The following is a 25,707-nucleotide window of genomic DNA, read 5'->3' on the forward strand; positions in this document are numbered from 1 at the left end:
ACATATGGCCTCAGCAGTCAGTCAGGGCAGTAAATCTACCAGACACGCTCAGTGTGTCTTCTACATTATACTGGAAAATAAATATTTAAAAAATTGCTTTGCTGTGTTAAGGTGTACTGCAGCTCTGCCAGTTTGTAGTTTGTCCAAGTGGTGATGCTGTACCTCTTGAATGTTTCACTTTTTAAACTTTTAAATGTATTACAAAGTGTGAAACTAGAAAGTCATGTGAGTGTTAGCACTGCTGATTGTAAAGTGTTGGGCCTTGTTTTATTAATGTCTTTTTGACAACGTTAGCTAGTTAGCGTACATTCTGAGCACTAACTAACGAACAGTCGACACGTTCTGAGCACAGTCCACCTGTTAGCTTTGGTTAAGTTAGCATCTGTTAATGTTCCCATTGGTTGTCTATGGGAAACAATCAAACTGAAGTTATGCAGTGCATTATAAGACATTAGTGTAAATAATGAATAAACAGATAAAATGTGTGTGAATTTTTACAGTATTTTCAAATAGCAGGAAAGAAGTTTTCAGCTTTTGTATTTTTTCTGAAGGGGGACACGTCCAGCTTCTCTAACATTAGGTTGGGTAAAGGTAGGAGGAACAGACTTGTTCCTGTCTGCGTGGATCACTGATTATTAGTGTATTTATACTGCAATCAGACCATTTCAATACGCACAGCTTGTCTACACTCTGCAAGCAGACTGTCAAAGTGTCAAAAAAGATCCACATCAAATCTATTTTAATTCAATGATAACTTTTAAAATTTAAAATGTTAAAATTTCAAATTTAATTTTTTTTAAAAAAAACTGTTAAATACAAGTGTTTTCATTTGACATAATCTTACGAGGAGGACACCCTAAGGAACTTATCATCTTGAAGAATATGTTTATTTTCCAGGAAGACACATGGCATTGACATTTACACAAAAGGCAAACTGGATTTGCCGGTTAGAGACTGCAGACAGTTTGAAAACAGGTGGGTCTACAGGTACCCACAGGTATGCAGAAGTGCAGTCATGTAGGAAAAAAATCACAGTCCACAGCCATGCCAGTGGTTCTGTGCTAAACGCTAACACCAGCGTGTGAGAAGGTGGTGTAGTCCAACAGGAGGGGAGAGTTTATGGTCTCAGTCACTAATTTTAAGTCCTCTTCACTACAGCATGATGCTCATTTTGTAAATGATGCTCCATTTAGAGTCAAACAGTCCACAAAGCTTGGGATCCTTTAGGCCGGGGCTGCCTCGTGGTTGAGCAGTACCTGCTACCACAGGACTCATGAGTCAGGATTCATGAACAAAGACAGGACCAAATTCATCAGTTCTTCTTCTACTTCTGGTGAGCATGTAGCATGTAAACACTGAGCAGCTGACGCTCACTGGGAAGGTCAGAAAACAGCCAATTAACATTTTACAACAGAGAAACAAAGACGTTCTAAGTCTTTCCTGAAAAATCATTTTAAACTCTTTCTGGGGTGATGCTTTCGTGCTTTGGTTTGCTTAACCAACAGTCCAAAACCCAAACACACAAAAGCTGTACGACTCTCAAACTGGCTTTCCGGGGCAGAGATTGTGGACATTCACTTTGACAAATGGAACAACATGTAAATACGGTGTGGAGTTTGGAGCTGGTGTGTCTCCTCATGCAGGTGTCCTACAGGTGAAGGTGATGGAGGTGATGGAGGTGAGGCTTGCTGCCAGTGAAACACCCCTCCTCTCCTTCCTCTCAGAGGCGCAGCAGGCAGCGACTGGTAACTGACAAACGTCACTTTGGTTTACTCCATGTCGGCTGAGGAGGTTATTACTCTGTCAAAGCTCCATTGTGAACACATAAGCCTGTAAAAACATTTTGGCTTTGTATGTACACTGAGCCCAAAGAACTTTAATGTCTGGAATGTGGTTTGGTAATAAAACAGAAGACTGGGGGGCCTTCATTTGTGCTTAATTGTTTTTCTTCTGCCGTGAATGGCTGATAAGCAGGTTACTTTTACTGAGTTTAACTGTTCTCCACATGCAGACATTTTCAAGCCGGCTGTTTTAAGAGAAAAATCCTGTCAGTCAAAATCTGGCAACACTGCATGCAGCTCAGCTAAAATGAACACACAACCGTGTGTGTCGTAGAGAATTTGATGAATGTGGCCCTGAAGGGGCAGCCCAAAGGCCTGCAGAGTGAACCTGCTAAACCTTTGCTAATAAAACTGGCTTTGAAACTTCCACACAACTGGAGCAATTCATCGCTGGTTTGGGTCAATAAGAGAACTATTGAATATCACCAGACTTATCCTTGGACAAACAGCTTGGCTGAGTGTGCTTTGTAACCTGCTGACACAGTTTAAAAACACTCCCACTCTTACCTTAACATTTCAGGTGAAACGAACAAAACAAAGCGGAGAAACAAACGAGGAGCTGCATCAGGACGCGACGGGTTGATGTCGGGACAAAAACCTTAAAATACTGAAGCTAATAAAAAAGCACCTTTGGCACCTGGCTTTTAAAAGCCGTTATATGAATAAAGTTATTGTTCTACTGTTCATACTGTATGAGAGCATCAGGACGGCAACCTGTTCTTGTTCTGCTTAGAAAGGGGGTGGCAGTCAAATAAACAGGTTTATTGAAGGCCAAACGGTATCACGAGTGGCACCAGAAAAAAACAGATCTTCAACATATCTAATCACCATCAGCACTAAAATGTGGCCTATTTGCTGATGCGCTTATCAGAGGGAACAATCTCAGCACAACTCAGCAGAACAGAATGTGAACAGGAAGCACAAACAGATCATTTGGTTTTATTATCAACACTTTGATTTGAGAAGCAGCACATGATCAACACAAAAACAACGCAGAAACAATAAATACACCAACAAGAGTTCAGTCAACAAGAACCTCATCATGTCTGCAGAGACGCGAGTGTTTTAAACCTGATCAGAACCTCCACCCGGACACCAGAACCAGACAGCGGACCCGATCCTGTGAGCCACCTCAAATCAAACTGACGCTTCACTCGTTAAAATGTTACTGAAGAGGAAAGAGAATTTCACAAGTCGTGCTGTCACAAACCGGCGAGCAGTTTGATCTGAACTGACACTCACAGAAAGTTGTGGTCCTAACTCAGACCTTAACGCCAACTGGTACTTCAACACCCGGAGATAAAGTATGACAGGAGCCCTACGTCTGCAGCTGACCCTGTCCGTCTAATCCAGGGCTTAAGGTTAGTGTTTCAAGGTAAGCCAATCAGAGGCAGGGTAGGCCAGCACAAGCCTTCGCCATCCTGGGAAAAATTAAATGAATAAAAAAATAGTGCGTGTCATGCAGCTTGTATGCACAGCGAATACGCTGACTGTGCACCATTAGGACAGCAGAAGACTGCTCGCCATTTGGTTTCCCAAAGCGCAAACTGCTGCCTCAGAGCCTCAGTTACAGTAACTGACTCGTTTGATCATTTGAGTTATTTTTCTGTCAAAAACGTGACGGTTCCCAAACATGAGAACTTGAATGTTTTTGGGTTTCGAACTCAAACCAAATGAGACTTTTCATGACGTCAAGTTTGGGTTTTTGGAGACATTCCTCACCTTTTCCTGACGTCTCATGGACTGAACGATTAACCAAAGTTAATAGAGAAAACAATCAGTGATGAAAATACTTGTTAGTTACTCAGTTCAACAGCAGACATTTGCCTGCACAGCGAGCCAATCCGTAAAAGGTTGAACTGTTGAATGACACTGTCAGTTTAGAAAGATTCCACAAATAACCTCAATCTTTGACTTCGCCGCTGGCACCTGACAGCACAGCGACGACATTCACAAAGCAGTCTCACAGTATGACAACACGAGCCATCAGACTGGTTTGTAAAATCCCAGCTTGCTGAACGTCAAAGTGAAAACAAAGATAAAGACAGTTCATCTGTCACCACCAGACTGGAAACCTGATTTCTGGTCAAGAACTTGAAGTAGACGTGAACTTAAAGGTGTGTGTGGGACACGCAACAAAACACACATGTGAGATTTGTTTCGTTCAGTCGACGGCAGCAGCTCACGAGAAAATACTGTTGAAATGAACCAGATGCAAATCAGTCCATCCCCGACCCACGACTGGAAATTTGATTACATTTCTTTTAAACACGGAGTGAAAGAGAAACCCCATTCAACCTGTGTGACCGGCACCTGGATCAGATACTGCTGGACCTGCTCGAATCCTTTCTAAGCTCATAAATAAATTCACAGTTTGACATGTGTACAAACTCAGACTCACAAGACAGAAAACAGTTTTTCTAAAGGAGTGTGGAAGGACGAGAAAGAGAGCAAACAGAAACAGGGAGAGTCACAGGTTTATACACACTGAATAAAAAGGATCAAAGGTAACGGAGCCAAACGGAAGGCGTGGGCTGGGCCCAGGACGGACGGGGGTGCACACGCTGGTCTTTGTAGGGTGGGAGGGGGACGCTTTGTCCTTGTATGATGGTTTAGTAGGGACGTCCTCGCCGCTCCTGTCTGCGGTCACCCCTGGAAATGACAACACAGTGATTACATAATCAGCATCCAACCAATGAGGAGCATCCACAGTGTGTTTGAACAGCTGGGGTTTCACACACACGATGTGCTGATGGACACAGTGTGGATTCTGTCCCCATCATTGACACTAACAACAGACCTCAGCACAGCCAGTACGGACAGACGGACGTGTGCATTCAGTCACCATGAGCCCAAACTCAGAAGCCATGTTTTCATCAGACTGTGCTTGTCTATGTGGATCTGACCTTGCGTCCATCTTTCCAGGGCCGTAACCTCCACGGTCGCCTCCTCGGCCGCCTCTGAAGCCCCCGCGGTCCCCACCTCGGCCCCTGAAGCCGCCTCGCTCGAACCCCCCTCTGCGCTCTCCTCCATAACCTCCTGACAACAGGAAGCAGTGGTGTCACCTTTGTGAACTGCTGTCAGTTTTACAACATCTGACCTGGAGGAGACTTGACGCCACGGCAGACGGACCAGCAGCACAGCTGGTGACTCACAGCAGCAACACATTCCTCTGTTGTATTACTGCTGTCAGCGGACCGAGTCACAACAAAGCTATTCAACTACAACAACGATGTGCTTCTACAGACAGTAAACGGTTACAGGACTCGTTCCCTTTGACAGCAATATTTCCCTCCAGTCACAGACTCTTTTGATCGTAAAGCAAGTCTAACCTCTGTCCAACGGGGGCATCCCGCCACCATCCTCAGGTTTAGGCGCTTTGCACTGGTTGCACTCATTACGCCACGAGAAGTTCAGGTTGCCACAGTTGCTGGGGAGAAATGTACATGAGGATACATAATCACTTTGTCTGTCTGTGTCGTGTTCTCACATCAGTATCTGCATGACGTAGCATGAACACAAGATGTGTTGATAACGGGTCACATGTCACTGATGTCACTGATGTCACTGTGCAGAAACAAGTTTCCAGCCAAATCCTAACTCACGGGTTTGAACACTTCCAGTCGCCGGCTCTCTGCTGGCCTCCTCCTCCTCCTCCTCCACCGCCCCCGTTGCCTCCTGGGAAACCTCCACCTCGACCTCCTCCAAATCCACCACGAGCCATCGGCCCTGCACAGGGCAAAGAACCGACCGCGTCAGTCCTTCTGTCAGAGCGACACGTGTCACGTCCCCTCAGGTGACGCTTTTTCCAAGGTCAAGAATGAACTTTAAATCTTAACACTTGACCCTTGAAATGTCAGTTTGAGCACCTAAACAACCTGAGCTGCTGAGGAAGGTGCTGTGACATGATGGAGGACGGCTTAACAGCAACAAAACTGATCTCAGACTGTTGTTACAAAAAGCTCACCTCCTCGTCCTCGACCCCCCCTCAGGCCGCCTCGGCCTCCAAAGTCCGCTCTGCGGGTGGCAAAAGACACCTTGATGGGATTTCCGTTAAAGTCCTTCCCTGTCGGGGAAAGACAGCAATCAAAGGTCGTAAGAAATGGAGCTGAATAAACAAGACTTTTAAACACACATCAGGGGAGCAATTTAAAACAACACATGAAAAACCCCAACATGACTGTGAAACGTCACATCAGCTTGTGTTCACATCAGGTACAACATATTTGCCGACTTCGCTGCATCTCGTTCAAACTGTAACGCTGCTCTGTGTTTTTGAAGCCATCACTGATCAAACACTCACAGTCACCAATGAGCCAGAACTCGAAGAAGAGCAGCGACTCACCGTCAAACCAGTCGATGGCAGCCTTAGCTGACGGGGGGTCGTCAAAGGAAACGGTGGCCTCCCCCTTCAGCTTCCCCGTCTCTCGGTCTGTGTACAGGTTGATCATGGGCAGGCCTGTCTTCTTGTTGACCTAACAGGGGACAGGGACAATGCGGTCAGTCCGTCCTACAGTCTACACGTACTGCGAATACAATGCGTGGTGGATACACGTAGTACTACCTTAATGATCCCAATCTGCTTGAAAAAGTCTGCCACTGATTCAACAGTGTAGTCGTCTCCCAGGCCTTGCACGAAGATGGTGTTATTGTCGGAGTTATCCTGGTCCTGCACTGTTGGGCGATAACAGGAAGTGACGTCAGGAAAGCAGCGAGAGGCGAGCACTCGACCCGTCACCCTCCAGATGTCAAACTACAACTCTGTGGAGCTCAAGTTCAGTTTTGTTGCTGGCAGGGCAAGAATAAACCAAAACTTACTGAAGCCAGGTCCTCCATGTCCCAGGTCTCTCGGTCCTTGAGAGGGCAAAAAACAAAACAGAACAGAAATTAGCTGCGGGGCAAAGAAAACTCGTAATAAACCACACATGATCAGCTCAAGTATACTCTAAATTCTTTTTCTGTCCCAGTATTTAGCTTCTAGTCACTCCGTGTGCGGAGAGCCAACATAAAAGGCACGTTTTACCGTCCCGTCTCTCAGCCGTGGGGTTATTTGTAGGCAGAGGACAGTGAAGTCATCTTCAAGTCCCACAAACAAGTGCACCACATACGACTGGCCACACTGTTGACCTGCCACCTTCAGTTCAGTGTATGAGAGTTAGCACGTAAACACAGCCATGTTTGACACTTCGCTCAGGTCAGCCTCAGTACACTTGTGTTGAATCATTTCCTCACACAAACGTTACCAGCACTTAGACCCGTCCCCCGCGGTGCAACACAATCCCTTTATTTGAGTTTGTACACCTTCGACACGTTAATCCATGTCATTAATTCATTCTTTTGTCTACTTTGGTTTTCACACAGCCTAACAAAGGCTTCTCAGAAATTGACCCAACAAAGATACTAGAAATAAGAACATAGTGTTTGTTGTTCTGAGAACCTGACGGTGTTTACACCTTTCATACATTCCTGAAACCCAACATCCAGTGTTGAACACAAGTTAGCTGAAACTCTGTGGACATGTTAGTGTCTTACATCCTGCCAGCTCGGTTTGACAGTTTCTTCTGTAAGACAAACTCTTCTTTGTCACCTGCAGCCGAAGCCAAACTCCTCAGCACATCAGCTGTGACCCTGAAGTGATGACCCTGGTGAGGTTTGACTGTAAACCAGTCGAGCTTCATACTTTGAGGAATGTCACTCATTAAGCGAACCTGACAGCTCAGCGGCTTGATGAGTCATTGCTGCTGTCAGGATGTGTCAGCGACTTTCCAACCTGCTGCCATTCCCATGACAGCACAAAGCGGAGGCCGTAACAGAGCCGTCAGACCTCAGCTTCTCACCACAGTGACGTTTTCCATCTAATTTTATTTCATTCCTTCTATCAACAGTCAGTAGATGCATTTCGCATTGAAACTGTAACAAAAGTTCCATTATTCCAAACTGTTGCTCTAAAGTGTTTTTATTCTTGCAATGAGCAGGCCCTCATGTCTGTGTTCTGCTGATGCTTTGTAATTCTGATGTTTTGTGACGTTTTTGTTATGATTTAATGCTCATCAGGACAGTAGAGTCCGACCGACAGATCAGGTACTGACTAATCACAGATGTCATCGCAGATATGAAAACTTTTTAACAGAGGAGAATAACAAAAAATAACTGGTGTAATGTGGAAATTGTTTCATAAAAATATTGATGTTACTTATTTAAAATCCAAGTGAAATTTCAGTCACTGATTTGCTTTTGGTTATTTTTTTTATAAAGAATATTGGAATATTTTCAGCCCCTAATAACAGTGGGTTGGTCGAGCTCTAAGGCGGCACCGACAGATCTGGGAACAGCTTTGCTCCAGACCGTGAAGGCCTACAAAGAACCAGAGCCAGCAGGACCACAATACTCAGATTTGGGATTTAATGGTTGAATGAGTTACATTTCTTTTTCTCTGTTCTTTTTGTTTCTAAACGTATTTCAACTCATTATTTATTTATGAATAAAGTCAGTGTTCTCTGTCCCCACCACAGACCTTCACAAACAAACTCTCTGACTGTAAGCCTGTAACATGCAATCAGCCCAACCATTCAACCAAATGTGCTGCTGCTAGCTTTGCATGTGCGACAATAGAGGGAGCTGTGCGAGCGAGCTTTAATACCAGCTCGTCTATTGTTCCACATCGGCTACCACATCGTTGGCAAACCACAAAATTCCCCTTCTGGCGTTGCAGATCAAGTTACTGGCACTCCTTCAGCCAGTCCAAACCAGTTGTTATTATTCAGCTCATTGGCAGAACTGAAGCTTGCTTCATTACGTTCTGCAGCCAAGCCACCCCTTTCTGACGCTTTGAGAACATGAAAGAACGTAAGATCATCCACTCATGTTTCAAAACCTCAATCATTAAGCCATACTTTTCTTATCTCACTTCTTTTGTTCACCTGGACAAACAAAGCCATCAAACAAGTTTCGTGACTCACGGAGAGGCAGACAAAATCTCTGAATGTACGTCCATCAAATTCCAACACCAAAGATGGACCACGGAGTAGAACTGCGTGATGCAGCACGTAACGCCCTCTGCTGGACATCCTCACCGAGTACACCTGACATTTCAGCACACTGAGGGTTCACTGGCATATTGTGGCTTCACTGATGTGCAGTGGGAGGAAGAGGAGACGAGTCGGCCATCTTTGTATGTGTCAGTGATTCTTAACTGTGAGGCCTCACATTCATGTTTCTCTGCATGTGTTTACTGTAATAATCAGGCCAAAATTACACATCTAATACCAGAGCTTTTTGCCCACTTCATGCTTCAAGTACATGATCTCCCCTCCTTTTAGCTTTGACTCTTCAAACTCAAACCTTTTATTTTGTCACTTACCACCAAACTTATTGAATCCTCCACGATCGCCCATTCTGATGAGGAGGAAGAGAGAAACGACACACATTGAAGGCTGGTGCTGACAGCGGTTTCTCTCAGTGGGGTTGTGGGTAACCATCACTCTCACAGTCTCTCAGTTAAAGCCACCGCTTTTGCTTCTCCATGTGTCCAACTCAACCCCTACTTCATCTTGTTCAGAGAATACACCTCCAGGACAAGAGACCACTTTAAAGACCTTGTCATTATGTTCACAAGCAGATGAAATTTGCCATTTTTACCATTAACTTCTACCAAGTCTTTAAGTGACTTGTATGCACCCATTTTATTTTGTCAATTAATCAACCCAAACATTAAGAGCTTTGAACCCTGGACGGTAGAGGTTTTATTTAGGTCTTATTCTTTACACAAATCCAAAAACTGGTTGAGTCTTTTCTCGTCATCTCCCAAATTACAACTACTTTCCATCATTCTGTCCTCAAACTACTAGAAGACTATTAACTGTCTGCAGACTTCCCCATTGTTTTTGCAATTTCCCAAATGATGGCTTAAGAGCAGAAAGCCAGCCTGGAGAGAAGGTAAAAGCCTAGGAGAAGATTCAAAGATTGATTAAAGCAGAGTATGACACAGTGATCCCACAAGGGCTGATTGAGAAGGTGGTAACAGGTGAGAGAGGCAGGTGATGGTAACGCACTGCGGTGTGTTAGTGGGTGGGTCGAGTCAAGGCCACAGTTAACTTTGGCACGTTCAAAAACACTAATGAGTTTTGGCTTGGGACTATTGGACTACTCGGAGTGTGGAGAGTGGACAGGGTTGATATTATTTACAGGACTTTTTAAATCTCCAAATAACTTTAGAGTTATACTTCTGCCTTTAGCTTTCACCTAAACTTTTTTGCTTGTTATAAACAGTAGAGACACGTCATAACACCAAGATATCAAAACTACTGACGGTGTGGTAGGACACAAGCAGCAGTCGCGGTTTTACTGACACTCAAGCCAGGCTCAGACCACAGGAGTTTTAAAATCAGGAATCATGAAGGGAACCTTCAGACGTTCTCCTCTCAAATCTCAAACTCTACAAGAGCTGACAATAATGACGTGATCTCTCTCGTGCGATCTCACGTGAAAGCAGGTGTGAGCAAAATGGACACCGACGTGGTGCAACAACCTGCTGCAGTAACACGTTACAGTGAGAAAAGCCAAAGCAGAACACAAAAACAAGTCCAGATGAGAAAACAGTCGGCTGTCTGTTCTGCAGAGAGAACTGGATGCGAGAATCAGTTTCTGTCAACTGTGGTAGGCTATCTGAGTTAGCCTCCAGGGCTGGAATGGTTGCTGTTGCTTGGCAATGCCGTCAGCTGCCCCGGGATGTCTATCTGATTGGATGATGTGGCCCCACTCAGAAAGCACTGAAGAAGTCACCCAGATTTAAATGAGTCTGTGAGCAGTTTGGGAGGTTTAAGTCTGGATATGCAGATGCCTCGCTTTCTCAGATAATCTGGGCTGAAGTCGAGATCAGGATTAAATCAGCCTGAAACTCCTGTAGTCTGAGCCCAACTTCACATGTTAATCCACTGTCAGGTTAAACCAAGAGGACTCAAAAACTGTTTTAACTCTTCGATTCATAAGGATAAAAAAGTGTCATCATTTCTAAATACTTTTGCTGAAAGCCACAGGAGGACATCGGCTGACTGGCGCTCTGTGACGTCCGCCACTATGACACATTGGATTCGGATTTCCGCATGTCGTAATAATGGAGGAGGTGATTCAAATATAGTCCATTATGAATGAGAGAACATACAATGAAATGGCAAACTAATTTATCTGTAACTCCATTATTAACACCATGAGGTCACAACAAAGTGCATGAGAAACGGTGCAACCGCGATGAGAAAAACAAAACGTCAACTTACCAGTTTCTGCTTCATAGCATAACTCATCCAATGATGGGATGATCCAATGTCCTGTTTAATTTATTGGGTTCACGCTGGTTTGCTCCAACCACCGTCTATTTCTCTGTAATTTTGCATTTCTGTTTTTATATCTAAGTTGAATAGTCAGTTTAAGTTTACTAACACTACTTGTAAACGACACGCACACAAGACACATCTTTACTTTTGCTTTTTGTGTTCAGAGCTTGAAAATAAAGCTGCTGTAGTGCTGCAGCATCACGTTGTTTAGAACCTGGCTTTGTTTTGAATCTCTTTGTTTGAGCTCCTGTCTTGTTTCAGTCTGTTGCATGCAAGTTTGTGTTTACAGTAAAAAGGCAACGAGATGACTAACAGGACAAAGATTTGATGATGTAGTGTACAGACTTGCAGCAACACCAGCAGACACTGTGTGCAGCCAAATCATCCTGAAAACACCATCACAGTTCAGTTCAAATGGGGTTTGATTTTGTAAAACTGCTCTGACCGGGCAGTGCAGATATTTGCTATTAAACAGATTTGTCCTGTTGATCTTGGACCATAAACAGGTTTACCTGTTTGAGTCACTTCTTTAAATTTTGGCTTTTCTTGTCTGTAAAGAATCACTGACACTTTCCTCTAACGACTGACGATGACGGAGGGATCACATTTCCTAACTAAGCTGTCATTTGTAAGATCAATAACAGACAGCTTTAATCTGATCAGCCAGTCCACATGAACTGAGCGACTGCTGGATCCAGCACAGCGATTCATCCTGATTCCCGATGCAGCAGTTTGAGTTAAGGATCCACTTTAACGCTTTATACATGTCACACAAGTGCCGTCCTGCTTTTGGTGGTAAGCCACAGGGACCTAAACTTAATGTGCCCAACACAGCAGACTCCAAAGCCCTTTAGTCCTGCTGAGAGCTCTGAGTTTTACCCAGTTTAAAGTTTACCCCTTCGTTTCCAACACTACCTTCATGCTGTGCTTGGACACACACTCTCCTCCTGCGAGCCCTGTGCATTTCACCTGAGAGGCTTTAATGTCTTACACTCAGCGGGCTGGACGAGAATTTAAATGTGTTATTTTCAGTGGTGTAATGTCTCGATGATGATAGGATTATACTGTGTTATTGTAAAATTGTGTGGTTTAAACGAACAATTTCATGTAAACCATCATTAAAAATTCCTCAAATGAATTACTGGAGTTTCTGCTTCCCCACATGAGGAGTTTTTACTGATGACAACAGGGAAGCACAGCTCATTGTGTGAACGTCATTTATGATTCTGACAAAGGACAAAATATTGATATTGTGATGATGCATTCGGCTTAATAATACTGACACAACTCCTCCCTCTGTCACACTAAAGGAGCAGATTTTATCTGGATTGATTTTAGTGATTCTTCATCAGGTATCATCTGGTAATCAGATGGTAGTCAGAACCAACTTTATGTCTTTGTCCACCTGTAATGGACACACACCCAGAGTCGCAGCAGAGGACTTGACCTGCTTGTGTCCTCAGTTTAAGTCAGGGTTTAATGTGCTCACTTAGAAAAGGCGAATGTTTGTCGTGCGGCTCTGAAAACAAACCGCAGACAGAAGACACATCAGTAACTTTGTGGCCATTTAAGAATTCCTTTGATTTGATTCCTTATTCCTCAGAAGGAAGCGGGAATCTGGAAACATTAGCGCACATCTGTCTGCTTTGCTTTAGCATGTAGCTACACCGTGGAACACGTCTCCATCATTTCCTTCTAGACTGCTCCACATGTCAGCAAACGTGAAGAAACGTGTACACGTCTCACTGTACTCAGATTCACTTACCCCATGCCTCCTCTTCCCCTTGGTCCACCTCGGCCACCTCGGTCAAAACCACGATCATACCCGCCACCGCCGCGACCTCCAAATCCGCCCCCACGGCCCCTGCCACCACGGCCGTCCTGACCGTAACCTCCGTCAGGACCTCCATAGCCTCCGCCTCCTCCTCCGCTCATCGGCGGACTTTCGTCTCCGTATCCTGAGAGAACATTGAGACAATGTGGACACTGGGTAACATGACGAGAGCTGGATAAAATGGCTTCATGTACACTGAAAGATTATATTTGGAAAACCCAACAGAAAGATATTTTTCTAGAAACCCAGATCTCAATGTAAACCGTTTTCTTTGGAACTACTTTTCTACCAAACAAATAGTCCCTATGAAAGGTGGCAGGGAGGTCTGTGGATTATCATGAATTTCGTCATGTGCAACTTTGTCTGTTGTTATCTTCCAAAATAAAGCTCATATAAACCCATGTCCTACCTCCACCCTGACCGTACTGACTCTGCTGACTGTAGCTCTGTGGAGGAGGGGAGTTGTAGCTTTGAGGCTGGTTGTAGTGACCTCCTCCGTGCTGGGATGGTTGTTGGTGGCTCCCGCCACCGCCGCCATATCCACCACTCTGACCTCCGCTGCCCCCGTAACCACCTCCGCTCTGTCCACTGCTTGGTGGCTGGTTGTAGCCTGGAGCCTGCGAGCTACCTTCATAGCTGCTGAAGGGGAGAAGAGACGTTAAAGTTGAAATACTGTTTCCTGAAATGCCTCCATCAAGGTGTTTCACCACAGGTATGAAGCCTACACCTCATTGGTTCCACAGACAGTTGCCATGACAAATGCTAACAATGAGCTGCTATGAACAGTCTCAGCTGTGACAAGATGGTGTATTTAACAGGTGATCTCTATGTTTACATCTTGCACATTATTATTATTATTTATTTCAAGAATTCAAGGCCAGTAGAATCATGGAATGTCACTGGTTTTCGTACTTTGACATTTCAAACTTCATGAGAAAGTCACAAGAAATGCTATTTTACCCTTCAGCCTATTGCACCTTTCCCTTCACTCTTTTCCACTTCCATTACAGTTTGGTGAGCAAGACGAGGTTTGTAAAAGTATACAGCCTGCCATATTGTTTTCCTGTGTAAAATCAGCCCTTGTTAGCAGGCATCATAAATGAAGACGCTGGTCACTAAGCAGCATTGCTCATATTTCATCACCCGCGTCCACCCAGAATCACAACTTCTGTCTGTTCGTGTTTGTAGTAGAAGCTGATGGTGTCTGACCCTGAAGAGGACGAAGGAGGAGGCTGCTGCTGGCTGTACCCAGAGAAGGATGACTGCTGGTTGTAGCTCATGTTGGACGGCTGGTTGCTGTTGTTGTAACCTCCAGAGCTATAAGGTGGAGTGGAATGATTATAACCACCTCCACCACCCTGGTTAGAAGATGGAGAACCGTATCCTCCTGAGAGAAGAGAGGAGAGAGACAGAGTTAAAGTTAACCAAACAATTATATGTGAAAGGAAAACTGTGTGGTTTGGATAATTACTGTGTCTTCCTCTACCTGACTGGGGCTGCCCGTAGCTGCCGTATCCTCCCTGGTTGTAGGAGCTGGAGCTGCTGTCAGAGCTCTGGTTGTAGCCTCCGTAGCCCTGCTGGCTGTAACTCTGGCCAGAGGACTGACCATAGCCCTGGTTAGCTCCGCCTCCGCCACCTCCACCTCCACCTCCACCGTAGGACCCATAGCTGCAAGAAATGACAGCAAAAGATTCACAAAACCAGACAGGACCACACGGCCTTAACCCAAACTGAGGACCTGTTTCTCATGTCCCCAAATATGGGAAATGACACGTTGTCCTGCGAGTTCACCAATAAAATGCTGGAGCTTTGAAAACAAGTTACTTACCCCTGAGCAGATGTTTGGGAGTAATCTAAGGAATAAAAAAGGGAGTGTTAATATTACAAAATAAAGTCTTGATTTACAGAAGCACAGATCTGACAGGGATGATCCAAATGCTACAAAGTTTCACTCCTACAATCACCCTCAAAATATAACTACATTTTAATGGTAATAAAAAGAAGTATTGTCAGCGTGATGCTGGTTTCTGCCTGCTGTAACGTTAGTCTAACCAAACTTTTAATCATGTAAGTATTATTGTCTGTTTTTGCTAAAATAAAACTGACCAACTTCTAACGCTTTATGGGCTGCGGAGTAAACCAGCGGTGTAATTTACAGCCGAAGCTGAAACAGTCAAACGGGTTTCATTAATTTAAAACATGCGATTTCGCTTAAGTTTGAGATTCCCGCGATGTCCTTTTTGTTAAAAACAAACACCGGTATTAATCCGACTGTACCAAATCATATTTTAAACATCATCACGTCTCCATCATCTGAAGCCACAGTCTGTGGACCGAGAGGCGGGGCCGCTCTCTTCAACCAAGCTAGCTGAAGCCCGTAGAGCTAAATGCTAACTGAACATACCGGCATAAGCACATGATGTACATACTAACGGTTTCCTATAAACCCACATTCAAGCAGTAACGTTAATTTAAACAAATGAACGGATAGCCGATAGGTTCACTGATACAGACCTCGACGTGAACAGCCTGCAGCTAGCTGTTAGCGTCCTGTCATTCGCTTGTCACCGGTAACATCCCATGAAGATGGGCATTAGCTGCATTAGCTAACAGGCTAATTCACCTTCACGTCGATAACGGTACTCAAGCACCGAAGAGAAGTTCGCTGTGTCTCTTACCGTTAGACGACATTTCGACGAGCGAGAAACGGCCTTTAGCCTGAAACCAAATCTATCACACAGAGCGTTGTTTACGATCAGACTGTAACAAGGAGGAGGATGACCGGGATGAAGATGGATGCACTGGTGCTCCCAGTCTGCTCCTGCAGTTCCTCAGGCGACCACAGGGGGCGCGCAACGGCCTGTGATACCTGGTCATAAGGGATCATTGTAATGTCCTCCATTTCTCTGCCACAATTCAGACATGAGACAGATGTAACGTGAAAATAACTTTGTTAAGTAGAAATTGTGAACATATAAAAAACTAGAAGCAGTTTTGATCAATTGTGACAACATTTCTTATTAAACAGAATTTTTACAACCATACAATCATTCGATGCCACACGTGCCACGTGGATTACCTTTCAACTGGTCTTTTTGTTCTAATCTCAAACCAATCAGTATGACTGTTGCATGTAAAGGTGCTTAGCAACAATTCAGTAACATGTTTGGTGATCAGCTGTTGATATTTAAAGAGCTTAAGATGTACTTTGTATTTTAGTTACTTTCCAGCACTTTCTGTATGGACATATTTTCAGTGTAGTCCCCCAGAATCTGTCTGACAACGCAGAGTGTTGATGAAGTTCATGTTTTACAGACTAATTAAGAAATGCTTCAAAGGTAAACTTACACTCCTAGTTTATGTTATGTATGTGTTTGAAAGGTCGCGCTGCAGCATTCTTGTTTTCTGGTTGCCATGACAGCAAAGTTTCCAGGTAAGCAGCTTCACTTCTCTCAGGTAAGAGTGGACAGTGAAGGTATCGTCTCTCTCTTTTTTACGCTGTTATATCTTTGAAAAGGTCTGACTGTGTTGCCTTTGAGGACAGCCCCTTTCTGATTTGTGCATGAATCCACATGATGACACATTTGTGTCTCTCTCTGAGATTCAAGCAGGAGCTGTGCTTCCATTTTCTGTGCTTCCTGTTTAGCCTGCTGTCCAAGACAAGAAACCTCTGACTGAAGTGAGGATGGAAGGTCACCAGGGGTCAGCTCATCATAGCTGGCACTGTCAGAATAAAGTGAGGACGTCCAGACTGAGGCTTCTGCATGAGAGCACCTTGAACCTGGGTGACACAGCACCCTGCTACACCACCACCCACCACCAGGTCTCTGTCAGTAACTGATTATGGATCAGAGTGAGGACAGGTCCCCGGTCTGCAGGGGTCTCGTCTTCATTTTGTCTCCTCATGTTTTTGTCAGAGTTATTCTGGGCGATCGGCTGACGGACGTCCTCTCATCTTCCATCTCAGAGACCCCAGCGTCCCTTCACAGCATCAGACTGGGCTGGACCTCAGTGACATCACTGCGCCGCCGCTGTGTCCGCTGCAGTCACACACTAAGGAGCTGCACGGGCCCAAACACGTCGCTAAGGTAAGGCTCCGCTATATAACACACTCACAGGTCAGTTTCCTTGCATTAAACATGGCTTTTGTCCATGCTCCTTTAAAGGGACAGTTCGCAGTCCTCTTCCCTGTAGTGCTCTTCATATCTTCATGAGAGTTCCATGCAGGAACTATTTCCTGTGACTTGCTGTGTCTCGATCCATCCTGTCTCTCTGTTTTACTCCAGAGGACTGACCCGAAGGAGGAAAACTGGGCTCGGTATCGCAGCGGCCGGGCCATCAGAGAGCTCACCAGCCCACAGGATGCATCTGGGTACCAGAGCATCTACAAAGCAGAGCACACACTCCCAGTGCCCGCCGGCTCACCACAGCTGGCTGGTGGCAGACCAACTCAGTGGCACCAACACAACATACTGACAGGTGCTGTGAACGCTGCATGGATTTATACAACACAAACGCAAAAGGTTTCTTCGTGACACCCAGGATGATCAGTAAGGTCACGATTACCCAGCACATTTTAATACATACAAGTTTAAGCACAGGAAGTGTGTATGTTATTGAGGGAGCTGGCAGGTGACCTCCAGTGGCCACAGTGGGAAACTGCAGCTCTCCATTTAAAGCAGAGGCTAACACAAACTGTCAGGATAAGTTCAGTAAGTGTTTAAAATCTCTGAGCAGAGTCTGACACACACCTGCTCAAAGTGTCACATGGTGTAAGAGCAGTTGGCCTCACAGGTCAAATTATATTAGAAGCTCTATTAGTAAAAGTGGTGTTAATCCTCTGTTCGCAGAACAGGTAGATAGAGATAGATAGATACTTTATTGATCCTGAGGGAAATCCAAGAACGTGAAAGGTTACTGTGCATATCCATCATATCCACCTGTGCAGGTGAGCTGAGGCAGGCGGCTGGTCCACGGACACGGTCCGGAGATGAACCGCTGAGGGCGGCGAGGCGTTGGGAGACGGACTGCTGTGCACTCAGACTCTACTGACACTCTTTACACACTGCACTGACTGACAGGAAATGACATCACAGCACTTACAGTGATTAAACATTATAGACATCCATGACCTCAGTCTGGTTTGATGATGAACACTAATGAAGCTAAAAGCAGCTCATCTGGAAAATTCCATTAATGTCTGACTTCCATGAAAGAACTTTATTTATTTTCTGGTGAATCAGTCAGTTTCACCTGCAGTTTGTGCATTAAATTTCCTGAGCACATTCCTGCTCTCCAGAGAACAAACCTTTTAATTAAATCAATAACCTCAAGGCCACTCAGGACAAACTACATTTACTGCTACATTCATCCAGTTCAAACAGACAAATCAACAGAAAGCCAGTGGAAATTCATTTGGATCAAACTTTATTCATTTTCATAAAGGTCTCCAGTAAAGACAGATGAAATGTGTTGAAGACGGCGACCAGACCAGAAACAGAGGGACTGAGGAGGAAAGAACACATAAATAAGAACAGCAAACAAGTTGACTGACAGGGACAGGGTGAGGGACGGGGTGAGGGACGGGGTGAGGGACGGGTCTATTTACAGAGACACCCCACACCAGTATTACTGAGGGGTTTGTAGAAGAGCTAATAGACCACAGAGTCTGGCTAGCAGCGGTACAGCAGTAGGCTTGTTTCTACAGTTTTCACTCCTGACGAGCTCCGCTTTACATCCAGTTTTGTTTTCAGCGCTTAAAAAAAAAAATAAAATAAAAATAATATTACAACCAAAGCAGAATAAGCAAATATTTAAGGTCAACTTAAATGACCTGTTCTTATGTGTCTGAAAATAAAAATGGTGTGAAGAATCTGAGATTAAAACAATGCAGTAATGCTACAAAAACTGCTCAGTAGTCACTTTGTCTAGGTAGAGGGAATGGCTTAAAGCATTACTGACATCTTAAAATGCAGCACACGCTAACAAACAGAAGGAAGATGTCACCTCTATGTGTGTGTGTGTGTGTTTTCAATACTGTGTGTGGACATGTGACATTATCAGAAAAACTTGTGGTTTCATGCGAGACAAACTCAAGGAAAACAAAAAAGTGGGTGATGAGGTTGAAATGTCAAAGGGTGTCATGGAGAAATGAAACTTATCCAACATGTGAAAATAAAGAGAAAAAAATCGTGTGTCTTCCTGTGTGGCAGAGCGAGGAAGCTGAAGCTCCTCACTCTTCTTCAAACAACTTCCTTCCACCTCCCGTCTTCGTGTGGTGGTTCCTCTTTCAGAGATTCTCCTCCAGACCCGCTCTACTCGTTCTTCTTCTCCTTCTGTTTGAGCAGCTTGTTGATCTCCCTCTTGGCCATGGACGTGTACTTGGTGATGATGCCGTGCTGGTTCAGTCCGGGCAGCAGCAGCAGGAAGCTCACTGCAGACAAAACAACAGCTTGTAATCAGACGGTCACGTGGCCGCTGGCTTTCAGTGGACTGATTTTATACACGTTTTCTTAGTAAAAATTTTTTAGATTATTCTGTCGAATTTAAATACACTCTCTCATCTGAACATAGAAACACAAGCAATAAAAGAGCACAAAAACCCCAAAGCAGTCTTTTCTTGATTTCTCAAAATCCAAACCCATACCCATGGCGAACCCTCTCCCAGAGCAGGAAGTGGGTGAGGACACAGATCAAACCCCACACTCCTTCAGGTCCAGTTCTGATCCTGATGGAGTTTTGCGTGTCCTTCTCACACGAACACATCCTGCTTTCCTGCAGGCTTTTCTTGTGCAGGTCGCGACGACAAGTTCGAGCATTTTCCTATTTATTCCTTCATCTGTCTGAGAGAACGACACCACAACTGCACCACATCCACCTGCTTGGCACAAAGTCATTCAGTACCACGTTGGCTTCAAGTCGTTTCTACATTAATGATGGACCTCTTTCACATGCGGCTCATCTGCTGTCATGAAAACTTCACGGAGAAGAAAAGAAACAAAGTGAATTGAGTTTTATTTGGGTGATGAAGTCGACAGCAGAGGATCAGAAAGAGGTGGAGGAAGCTGGTGTGTGTGTGTGTGTATGTGTGGAAAGACATAATGAGCATTTTAAAGAGGTTTGTGAGATTCAAACAAAGGCGAAGAATTAAATAGAGTTTAAATATTGAAAGAAATAACCTGCAGAAATAAGTTACGTAATGTGTTCTTTTAAACATTTTTGACAAACCGGCAAGCGTTTGATATTCTACACTGGAATCTTTTTTAGCCGTCACAGAACTGTTACAAGGAGTGCGAGCCACAAACACACAGCAAGAAGAGAGTGGATGACGTCATCAGCAGAGACGTTCACCTGAGCTCCCGTGAAGGCAGCGTCTGATTGGGTGAACAGAGTGTGTTTTAATGCACTGCACCGACAGGACTGAGACTCAACACGAAGGCAGAATAAAGAATAAATGAATAGCTGGTTGTTTCGGAGTCACGCGCCCTCTGAAGTCTGTACGACTCCGCGTTCCTCCACGTCATGACTCAGCTTAAATAACTGCCGACTGCCACCTACACAGACGGCTGATTTCCCCTCTGCAGCTGTGAGGCGCGCAGGCTGCTTCACTTCATTTTCCCTCTCATTCTGCTCTCAACGCGCAGCAAAGTGAGGGGATGAGAAGAAAACCGCACTAATTTAATGATCCTGTCTGTTGTCTCGGGGATGAGGACATCAGCCTACTGATCTACATCACTGCTGCACTTCTGAGTCACAGTACCAGGAAGCTTTGTCACACGCTGATGTGCACTGCAGTACACACACACACAGGCAGAAAAACCCATGTGCTGACAGAGACAACGATCACTTGGCGTCTGTCATGTGTCTTCCTGTCTGCAGTGCAGCACAGCAGCCAAACCCGTGCATTCAGTGAACGCAGCCAGACGATCTAAAATCCACACACTTTTAACACTAGAAAACTACACTTTCTGTGAATCAAACTCGATTTCAGATACCCATTTCCTTATCAGAGGTTTCATAAATATGTTGGAATTTAATCTGATCTGAGGTCAGACCTGACACCTCCCACCCGACCCGATGCTGCATGAACTCCACAATCTCTTCAACTGTCCACTAACTGAACAGGCCGAACAGGAAACCCCACCAGGCCAAAACATATTTTACTGGCTAGAACTTCAAGATAACAATACTGCAATATCTGTAGAAGACACTGTGATACAGTTATTAAATCAAAGACATGCATGACATGACCAACACAGCAGGACGTTATAGCTGATCAAACCGTTCACTCACTGTTTGTGGTACTGAACTCACCTATCAGGTAGGTCAGGAACAGGTTGTGCACCTGCTGTCCGATCCAGGCCACTGCCAGCAAGCTGCTGATCACTGAGGCGAAGTACTGCGGAGAGCAGGGAGGTCACGTTACATTCGACCTGCAGCTGCAGCCACGACTGCACACACAACTCCATCACTCGGCTTAAGATGAACATCACTTTGGACGCACTGCAGCAGCTCTCCATTTTAACTAGCAGAACATGAGCCGACATTCTGAAGGAACTACTGTCATTACTTAAGCATACTGTGAAAATCGCAGTCATCGCAGGCTGCGGTCCAGTTTGGAGTCTGCTAAGTAGAGCAGCAAAGCTAAATCAGCTGGGGATATTTTTATGTGGAACACAGAGAAAGCTCACATTGTACTGAAAGGACTCCTTCAGTCAGCTCTGTGGCTCATGTCTCAGCTGCTTTGTGTGGGGGAGTTGGGTTAGAGCTTTTAATTTTCATTTACCATTTTGGGCTTCTCCTCCTTGAGGGCACAGAGACGCTTCCACCAGCCCACGACCCGACGCTGGGTCTTCACCAGGTTACCGCAGATGTCATGGAAACGCTGCTGCTGCTCGGTGGTCCTGAGCACAAGGACAACAGTGTGATTAAAAACCCTGAAGCAAATGTATCCCGACAGAACACTTTGCTGCACATCAAGCAGAGGACAAAAAGGCGTTTCAACAGACTCTTAAGACCGCCACCGAGAGAAAATGTTCCACACATGGTCGATTTGGACTAAGTTCCCTCTTTCATGCTGAATGTAGAGCTGGTGCTGCAGTATTAAGTTTTAAAGGTTTACTAAATAAAGAAAGGAAATCCCAGCTTTTATCAGATGTTGACAGAAAAATAACTGATATATTTTGTGTACTTTTTCACCATTTCTCTAGAGACAAAGACCTGGTTGAGGCCAAGGGACAGAAAACGTGCTGTGTTTGCATGTTGCAGTGCAGTCAGCCTAAAGGTTTGACCGGAGGAGGGAAGGCGGGCGGCGAGAGACGTGGCCTTCAGATTCTGCTTAGCCATCGTTCTGTATTTCTGTCCTTGTTGTTAGGGAGCCAAATGGGGACCACGAGCAGAGATTAAGAGCTCCGTTTAAGCAGTCCTCAGACACATCTGACAGACTCTGAAGGGAATGTGAGGTGCAGCACACAGAAACACCCCGAAAACCTCGCGTTTTATTTGTCGGCAACACACTCAGCGCTCGCTGCTGAACAGACCCTGCAGCACGTCTGCTGTTCGGCCTGTGGAATGTGAAGCAGTGCAGGAGGGTTCGGGTCATGCTCTGCTGATGCCACGTTATGTATTCAGAGGCTGAAGGCGTCCGGACGTCCAGGACCGGGCGCCAGCTGCAGGCTGTTACTCAATCCCGACCTGGGTGTCCGATTCTCACCATCGAATACACTCAGCTGAGTCAAGGGGCTCTTAGATAAGACCAGCGTAATGTCAACGCTCTATAGGACAGGTTTCAACTGACAACATTCAGACATGAAGAGAGAGCTCCCCTTTCCCTAAAGTGATATGGAAGATCAGATCAGAGCTGAGCCGAGACCAAAGAACCGAGTGAATCTCCACCTGACGATTTGGTTCCAATTCACCACCACCATCAGCTTTTACCCCTGCTACCAACAAGAAAGCAAAGTAACAGAGCCCAGGCTCCCAGCTGCAGCACCATGTGCTGTTTAATGTGGACTACATTCATTTTTTCTCTACATGTCATTTATGGTTTGCTCTGGTTTTCACTCGGCTTTCCATGTCATGCAGAAAATGCAAAAATAGAGGAAATTAGAACACAGCGTTTCCTCTAAACGATTACTAAGCAGGTAAGTTTTCTTATTGCACCATCTCTAAATGTCAGCATTAATCCATGTGCAAGTCCATTGAGAAAACCTGCTTAAATCTTGCAACAAGGTTTGTTCTGGAGACGCCCGCTAAGATTCGATCAGCTGCTTGAATACACAACAGTAAGTTACATGGCACAAGCACGACTAGGCTGACGAACAGAAACAGAGAGAAAATCACACTGGAAGCCAAAACAGTAAAACTTGCTTTTATAGGTAGGAAATAAAAATGATTTTATGGTCTAATGGAAAACTCAGTTAGTGTTTTCTCCACCACCCATGTGACTTTAATGGTCAGGCTCTCACCACTTATTGGAACCGAAGACTCTGGGTGCGAGGGTGGGCACGAGGTAGTCGGCCAGGCAGAGCAGCATGACGGAGCAGGAGAGCCCAGTCAGCACTGAGGGGTCCAAGTAGTAAATCAGCCTGGAGGAGGACAGAGACAAAGCAGTCAGTCTTGCTTATGGACCAGTTTCACATGCAGTGCTCACAGTGGAACGAAGAGCATTTTGTGTCATCCATGCACAAAGTCTGTTGTTCACTTTCTCTTATCTTATTGTGGTTTAAAAGTAGCTCCTTGTTGTGACAGAGTCCTGTGTGTGCTGGAGTCATGAGACCTACTATGAATCAGCAATCGAGAGGTACCCAGTCATTTTATTCTCTTGTTTACTCCGGATTTATTCTGACACACAAAAGAGCTTAACAACTTAAGTTCATTTCAACTTCTGGCTTTGCATTTCAACCTGCAGGTTTCAGTAGAGTCTGAAGCAGTGCAACGCAGACTATTAATGCAGATACTTCTTGTCTTTGTCCTGTTGCAGAATACATCTGACTGCTGAGGGGAAGGAAATGTGTGCTATGCCAGCTATGCGGCCAGCTGCGTAGAAGCAGAAGCCTGTGACACACAATGAGATGGACTCACAGGAAGAGCACAGTGGTGCCACCCATCAGGGCTCCGGGGAACCACGGCTTCTCCCAGCGGACAATCCGATCCCCGGCCAGGATGACTTCACCCCAGCCCTGCAGCTGCTCCTCCAGCTGAGCTGTTTCCTGAGCCTGGAAACAAAACACACTTTGCAGATCAATGTGTTCTTCAAACTCAACATGTCCAAAATGGCATGATTCCACTTTGAGAGTGAACAGTGATGTCTCTTCAGGAGTCACAGACAGGAGACTCCCCTGGCCCTGCACCTTGGACCGGAATATCCATAAAAATAAACCGTGTACTCCAAGGCATAATGGGTTGAAATCGGCACACTTTAAGTCTTTCAGTTTTTTTAAATTGTCTCTTATCTTCTGCTCTATTTTGACTTGTGCTGGATTTCTTCGGTGGCTTTATGGTTATGTGTGTAACAAGACTGCGTATTGTGGATTTAAAGAGCACTTGCCTGGCCAGGGTGTGTGTGTGTTTGTGTGTGTGTGCACAGATAAGCAAGGCAACAATAACGATACTTCCGATTACCGATACATGACTGTGCACTATATGCAAAAAGAGGAAGTGATCAGCGCTAACCACATATACCATCGTCATCGTGTGAAAAGGTCATTAATTCGACTGCAGACAGAAAAGTTAGCGTTAGCAGCAGCTAGCTAGATTACCAACGGAAACGTCTGTGCTGAGGCTAACAGCCCGCTAGCTGCGTTAGCTGCTGTCACCGCCTCGAGCTAACGGCAGCACTTTGACGGATGGTCAAAGTGGACGGATTATGTTGCTACAAAATTCACCCTAACTGAACAAATGTCCAATCAAGGGCCATCCTCGCCTGCGTGAACGCCACCAGGTTAGCCACAACATGCTAACGTTAGTGTTAGAAATGCACCCTTTAAGACGGGACACTTTAAATTCGCCGGTAATGAAAATCTGGTTTATACTCACCAGCAGGTTTACGCTTTTGTTGTCGCCTTCGGACATCGTTGCCGATATAACGTCGCTTGGGTTTCTACGGCGAATTTCGCTGTATATTTGTAGGAGAACGACCCCGCGGAGCAGCAGCAGCACACGCCTCCTTTGCTGGCCTCGGCGTCACTAACCGTCGAATTCTGACAGGATCTATTTATCTCAAAATATGCGTCAAAACCGCCAGATGGCATTCTGGGATATGTAGTTTTATATTCAATGTGTCAAATACGACTTATGCGGGCTGGGTCACTTTAGCTCATAAAGATGTTTTGTCCGATTTTTCAATTAAATATAATGACATGAAAAGACACGTGATAAGAACTATATTTAAAAAGAAACAAGGCTGATCTCTCAAAAGATGTTACATAAAATAAAATGAAATGATGCCATATGCACTTTAAAGGCTGAATTACTGATGTGACGTTCGTGGACTGATCCAGAACACGCTGGATCAAAACAAAGCATTTTTCATATTTTGTTTTATTCTTATAACATTTGTGATTCTGTCGTTTAATTTAAATCGTAAGTACAAATGAGAGTGGGTAGTCCACAATAAATGTAAATGATACAGCGATGTTGAATTCAAAATAAATTGTATGGAAGCATTCACAATTTAGAAGTCTAGTTGATCCCTGACAAATGG

General features: G+C 44.9%; 3 protein-coding genes across 13 annotated transcripts; 1 reads left to right on the forward strand and 2 right to left on the reverse strand.

Moving 5' to 3' along the window:
• Positions 1 to 2,764: 2,764 nt before the first annotated feature.
• fus (FUS RNA binding protein) lies at positions 2,765 to 16,164 on the reverse strand. Of its 6 annotated transcripts, none has more exons than XM_046415838.1 (16): positions 16,084 to 16,164; positions 15,683 to 15,873; positions 14,833 to 14,857; positions 14,491 to 14,672; positions 14,214 to 14,391; positions 13,414 to 13,643; positions 12,936 to 13,128; positions 9,202 to 9,236; positions 6,660 to 6,695; positions 6,406 to 6,515; positions 6,187 to 6,316; positions 5,809 to 5,907; positions 5,447 to 5,570; positions 5,174 to 5,271; positions 4,748 to 4,880; positions 2,765 to 4,493 (listed from the first exon to the last, which is right to left on the reverse strand). In XM_046415838.1, the coding sequence occupies exons 2-16, from the start codon at positions 15,693 to 15,695 to the stop codon at positions 4,454 to 4,456; spliced, it is 1,626 nt and encodes a 541-aa protein (XP_046271794.1). In that variant the 5' UTR covers positions 15,696 to 15,873; positions 16,084 to 16,164; the 3' UTR covers positions 2,765 to 4,453. The 6 variants fall into 6 exon arrangements, with proteins under 6 accessions (XP_046271794.1, XP_046271793.1, XP_046271797.1 ...); XM_046415837.1 differs by having other exon boundaries at positions 15,683 to 15,910; positions 16,084 to 16,111; XM_046415841.1 differs by lacking the exon at positions 16,084 to 16,164 and having other exon boundaries at positions 13,435 to 13,643; positions 15,683 to 16,021.
• Positions 16,165 to 16,171: 7 nt separating this feature from the next.
• LOC124073549 lies at positions 16,172 to 18,559 on the forward strand. 6 transcript variants are annotated; one of them, XM_046415847.1, is made up of 5 exons: positions 16,172 to 16,342; positions 16,651 to 16,833; positions 16,922 to 17,092; positions 17,291 to 17,483; positions 17,953 to 18,559. In XM_046415847.1, exons 2-5 carry the CDS (start codon positions 16,690 to 16,692, stop codon positions 18,054 to 18,056), a joined length of 612 nt encoding a protein of 203 aa, XP_046271803.1. In that variant the 5' UTR covers positions 16,172 to 16,342; positions 16,651 to 16,689; the 3' UTR covers positions 18,057 to 18,559. The 6 variants fall into 6 exon arrangements, with proteins under 6 accessions (XP_046271803.1, XP_046271804.1, XP_046271802.1 ...); XM_046415848.1 differs by lacking the exon at positions 16,172 to 16,342 and adding an exon at positions 16,378 to 16,437; XM_046415846.1 differs by lacking the exon at positions 16,172 to 16,342 and adding an exon at positions 16,379 to 16,460 and having other exon boundaries at positions 17,291 to 17,554.
• Positions 18,415 to 25,204, reverse strand: arl6ip1 (ADP-ribosylation factor-like 6 interacting protein 1). Its single transcript, XM_046415854.1, has 6 exons — positions 25,041 to 25,204; positions 24,087 to 24,220; positions 23,471 to 23,590; positions 21,790 to 21,907; positions 21,318 to 21,402; positions 18,415 to 19,437 (listed from the first exon to the last, which is right to left on the reverse strand). Exons 1-6 carry the CDS (start codon positions 25,074 to 25,076, stop codon positions 19,319 to 19,321), a joined length of 612 nt encoding a protein of 203 aa, XP_046271810.1. The 5' UTR covers positions 25,077 to 25,204; the 3' UTR covers positions 18,415 to 19,318.
• Positions 25,205 to 25,707: the final 503 nt, after the last annotated feature.

This window comes from Scatophagus argus, chromosome 16 (assembly GCF_020382885.2).
Source record: "Scatophagus argus isolate fScaArg1 chromosome 16, fScaArg1.pri, whole genome shotgun sequence".
NCBI lineage: Eukaryota > Metazoa > Chordata > Actinopteri > Scatophagidae > Scatophagus > Scatophagus argus.

Coding starts and splice junctions, on each gene's coding strand:
- fus (XM_046415838.1), bottom strand. Junction 14,392..14,490: donor CTACGGGCAGCCCCAGTCAG/GTAGAGGAAGAC, acceptor CTCTTCTCTCAG/GAGGATACGGTTCTCCATCT. Junction 6,516..6,659: donor ACATGGAGGACCTGGCTTCA/GTAAGTTTTGGT, acceptor ATCGCCCAACAG/TGCAGGACCAGGATAACTCC.
- LOC124073549 (XM_046415844.1), top strand. CDS start 16,419: ATGACAGCAAAGTTTCCAGGTAAGCAGCTTCACTTCTCTCAG. Junction 16,461..16,650: donor AGCAGCTTCACTTCTCTCAG/GTAAGAGTGGAC, acceptor CTTCCTGTTTAG/CCTGCTGTCCAAGACAAGAA. Junction 16,834..16,921: donor CCACCCACCACCAGGTCTCT/GTCAGTAACTGA, acceptor TGTTTTTGTCAG/AGTTATTCTGGGCGATCGGC.
- arl6ip1 (XM_046415854.1), bottom strand. CDS start 25,076: ATGTCCGAAGGCGACAACAAAAGCGTAAACCTGCTG. Junction 24,221..25,040: donor ACAAAAGCGTAAACCTGCTG/GTGAGTATAAAC, acceptor TTTTGTTTCCAG/GCTCAGGAAACAGCTCAGCT. Junction 21,908..23,470: donor GTCTTCGGTTCCAATAAGTG/GTGAGAGCCTGA, acceptor CCTTGTGCTCAG/GACCACCGAGCAGCAGCAGC.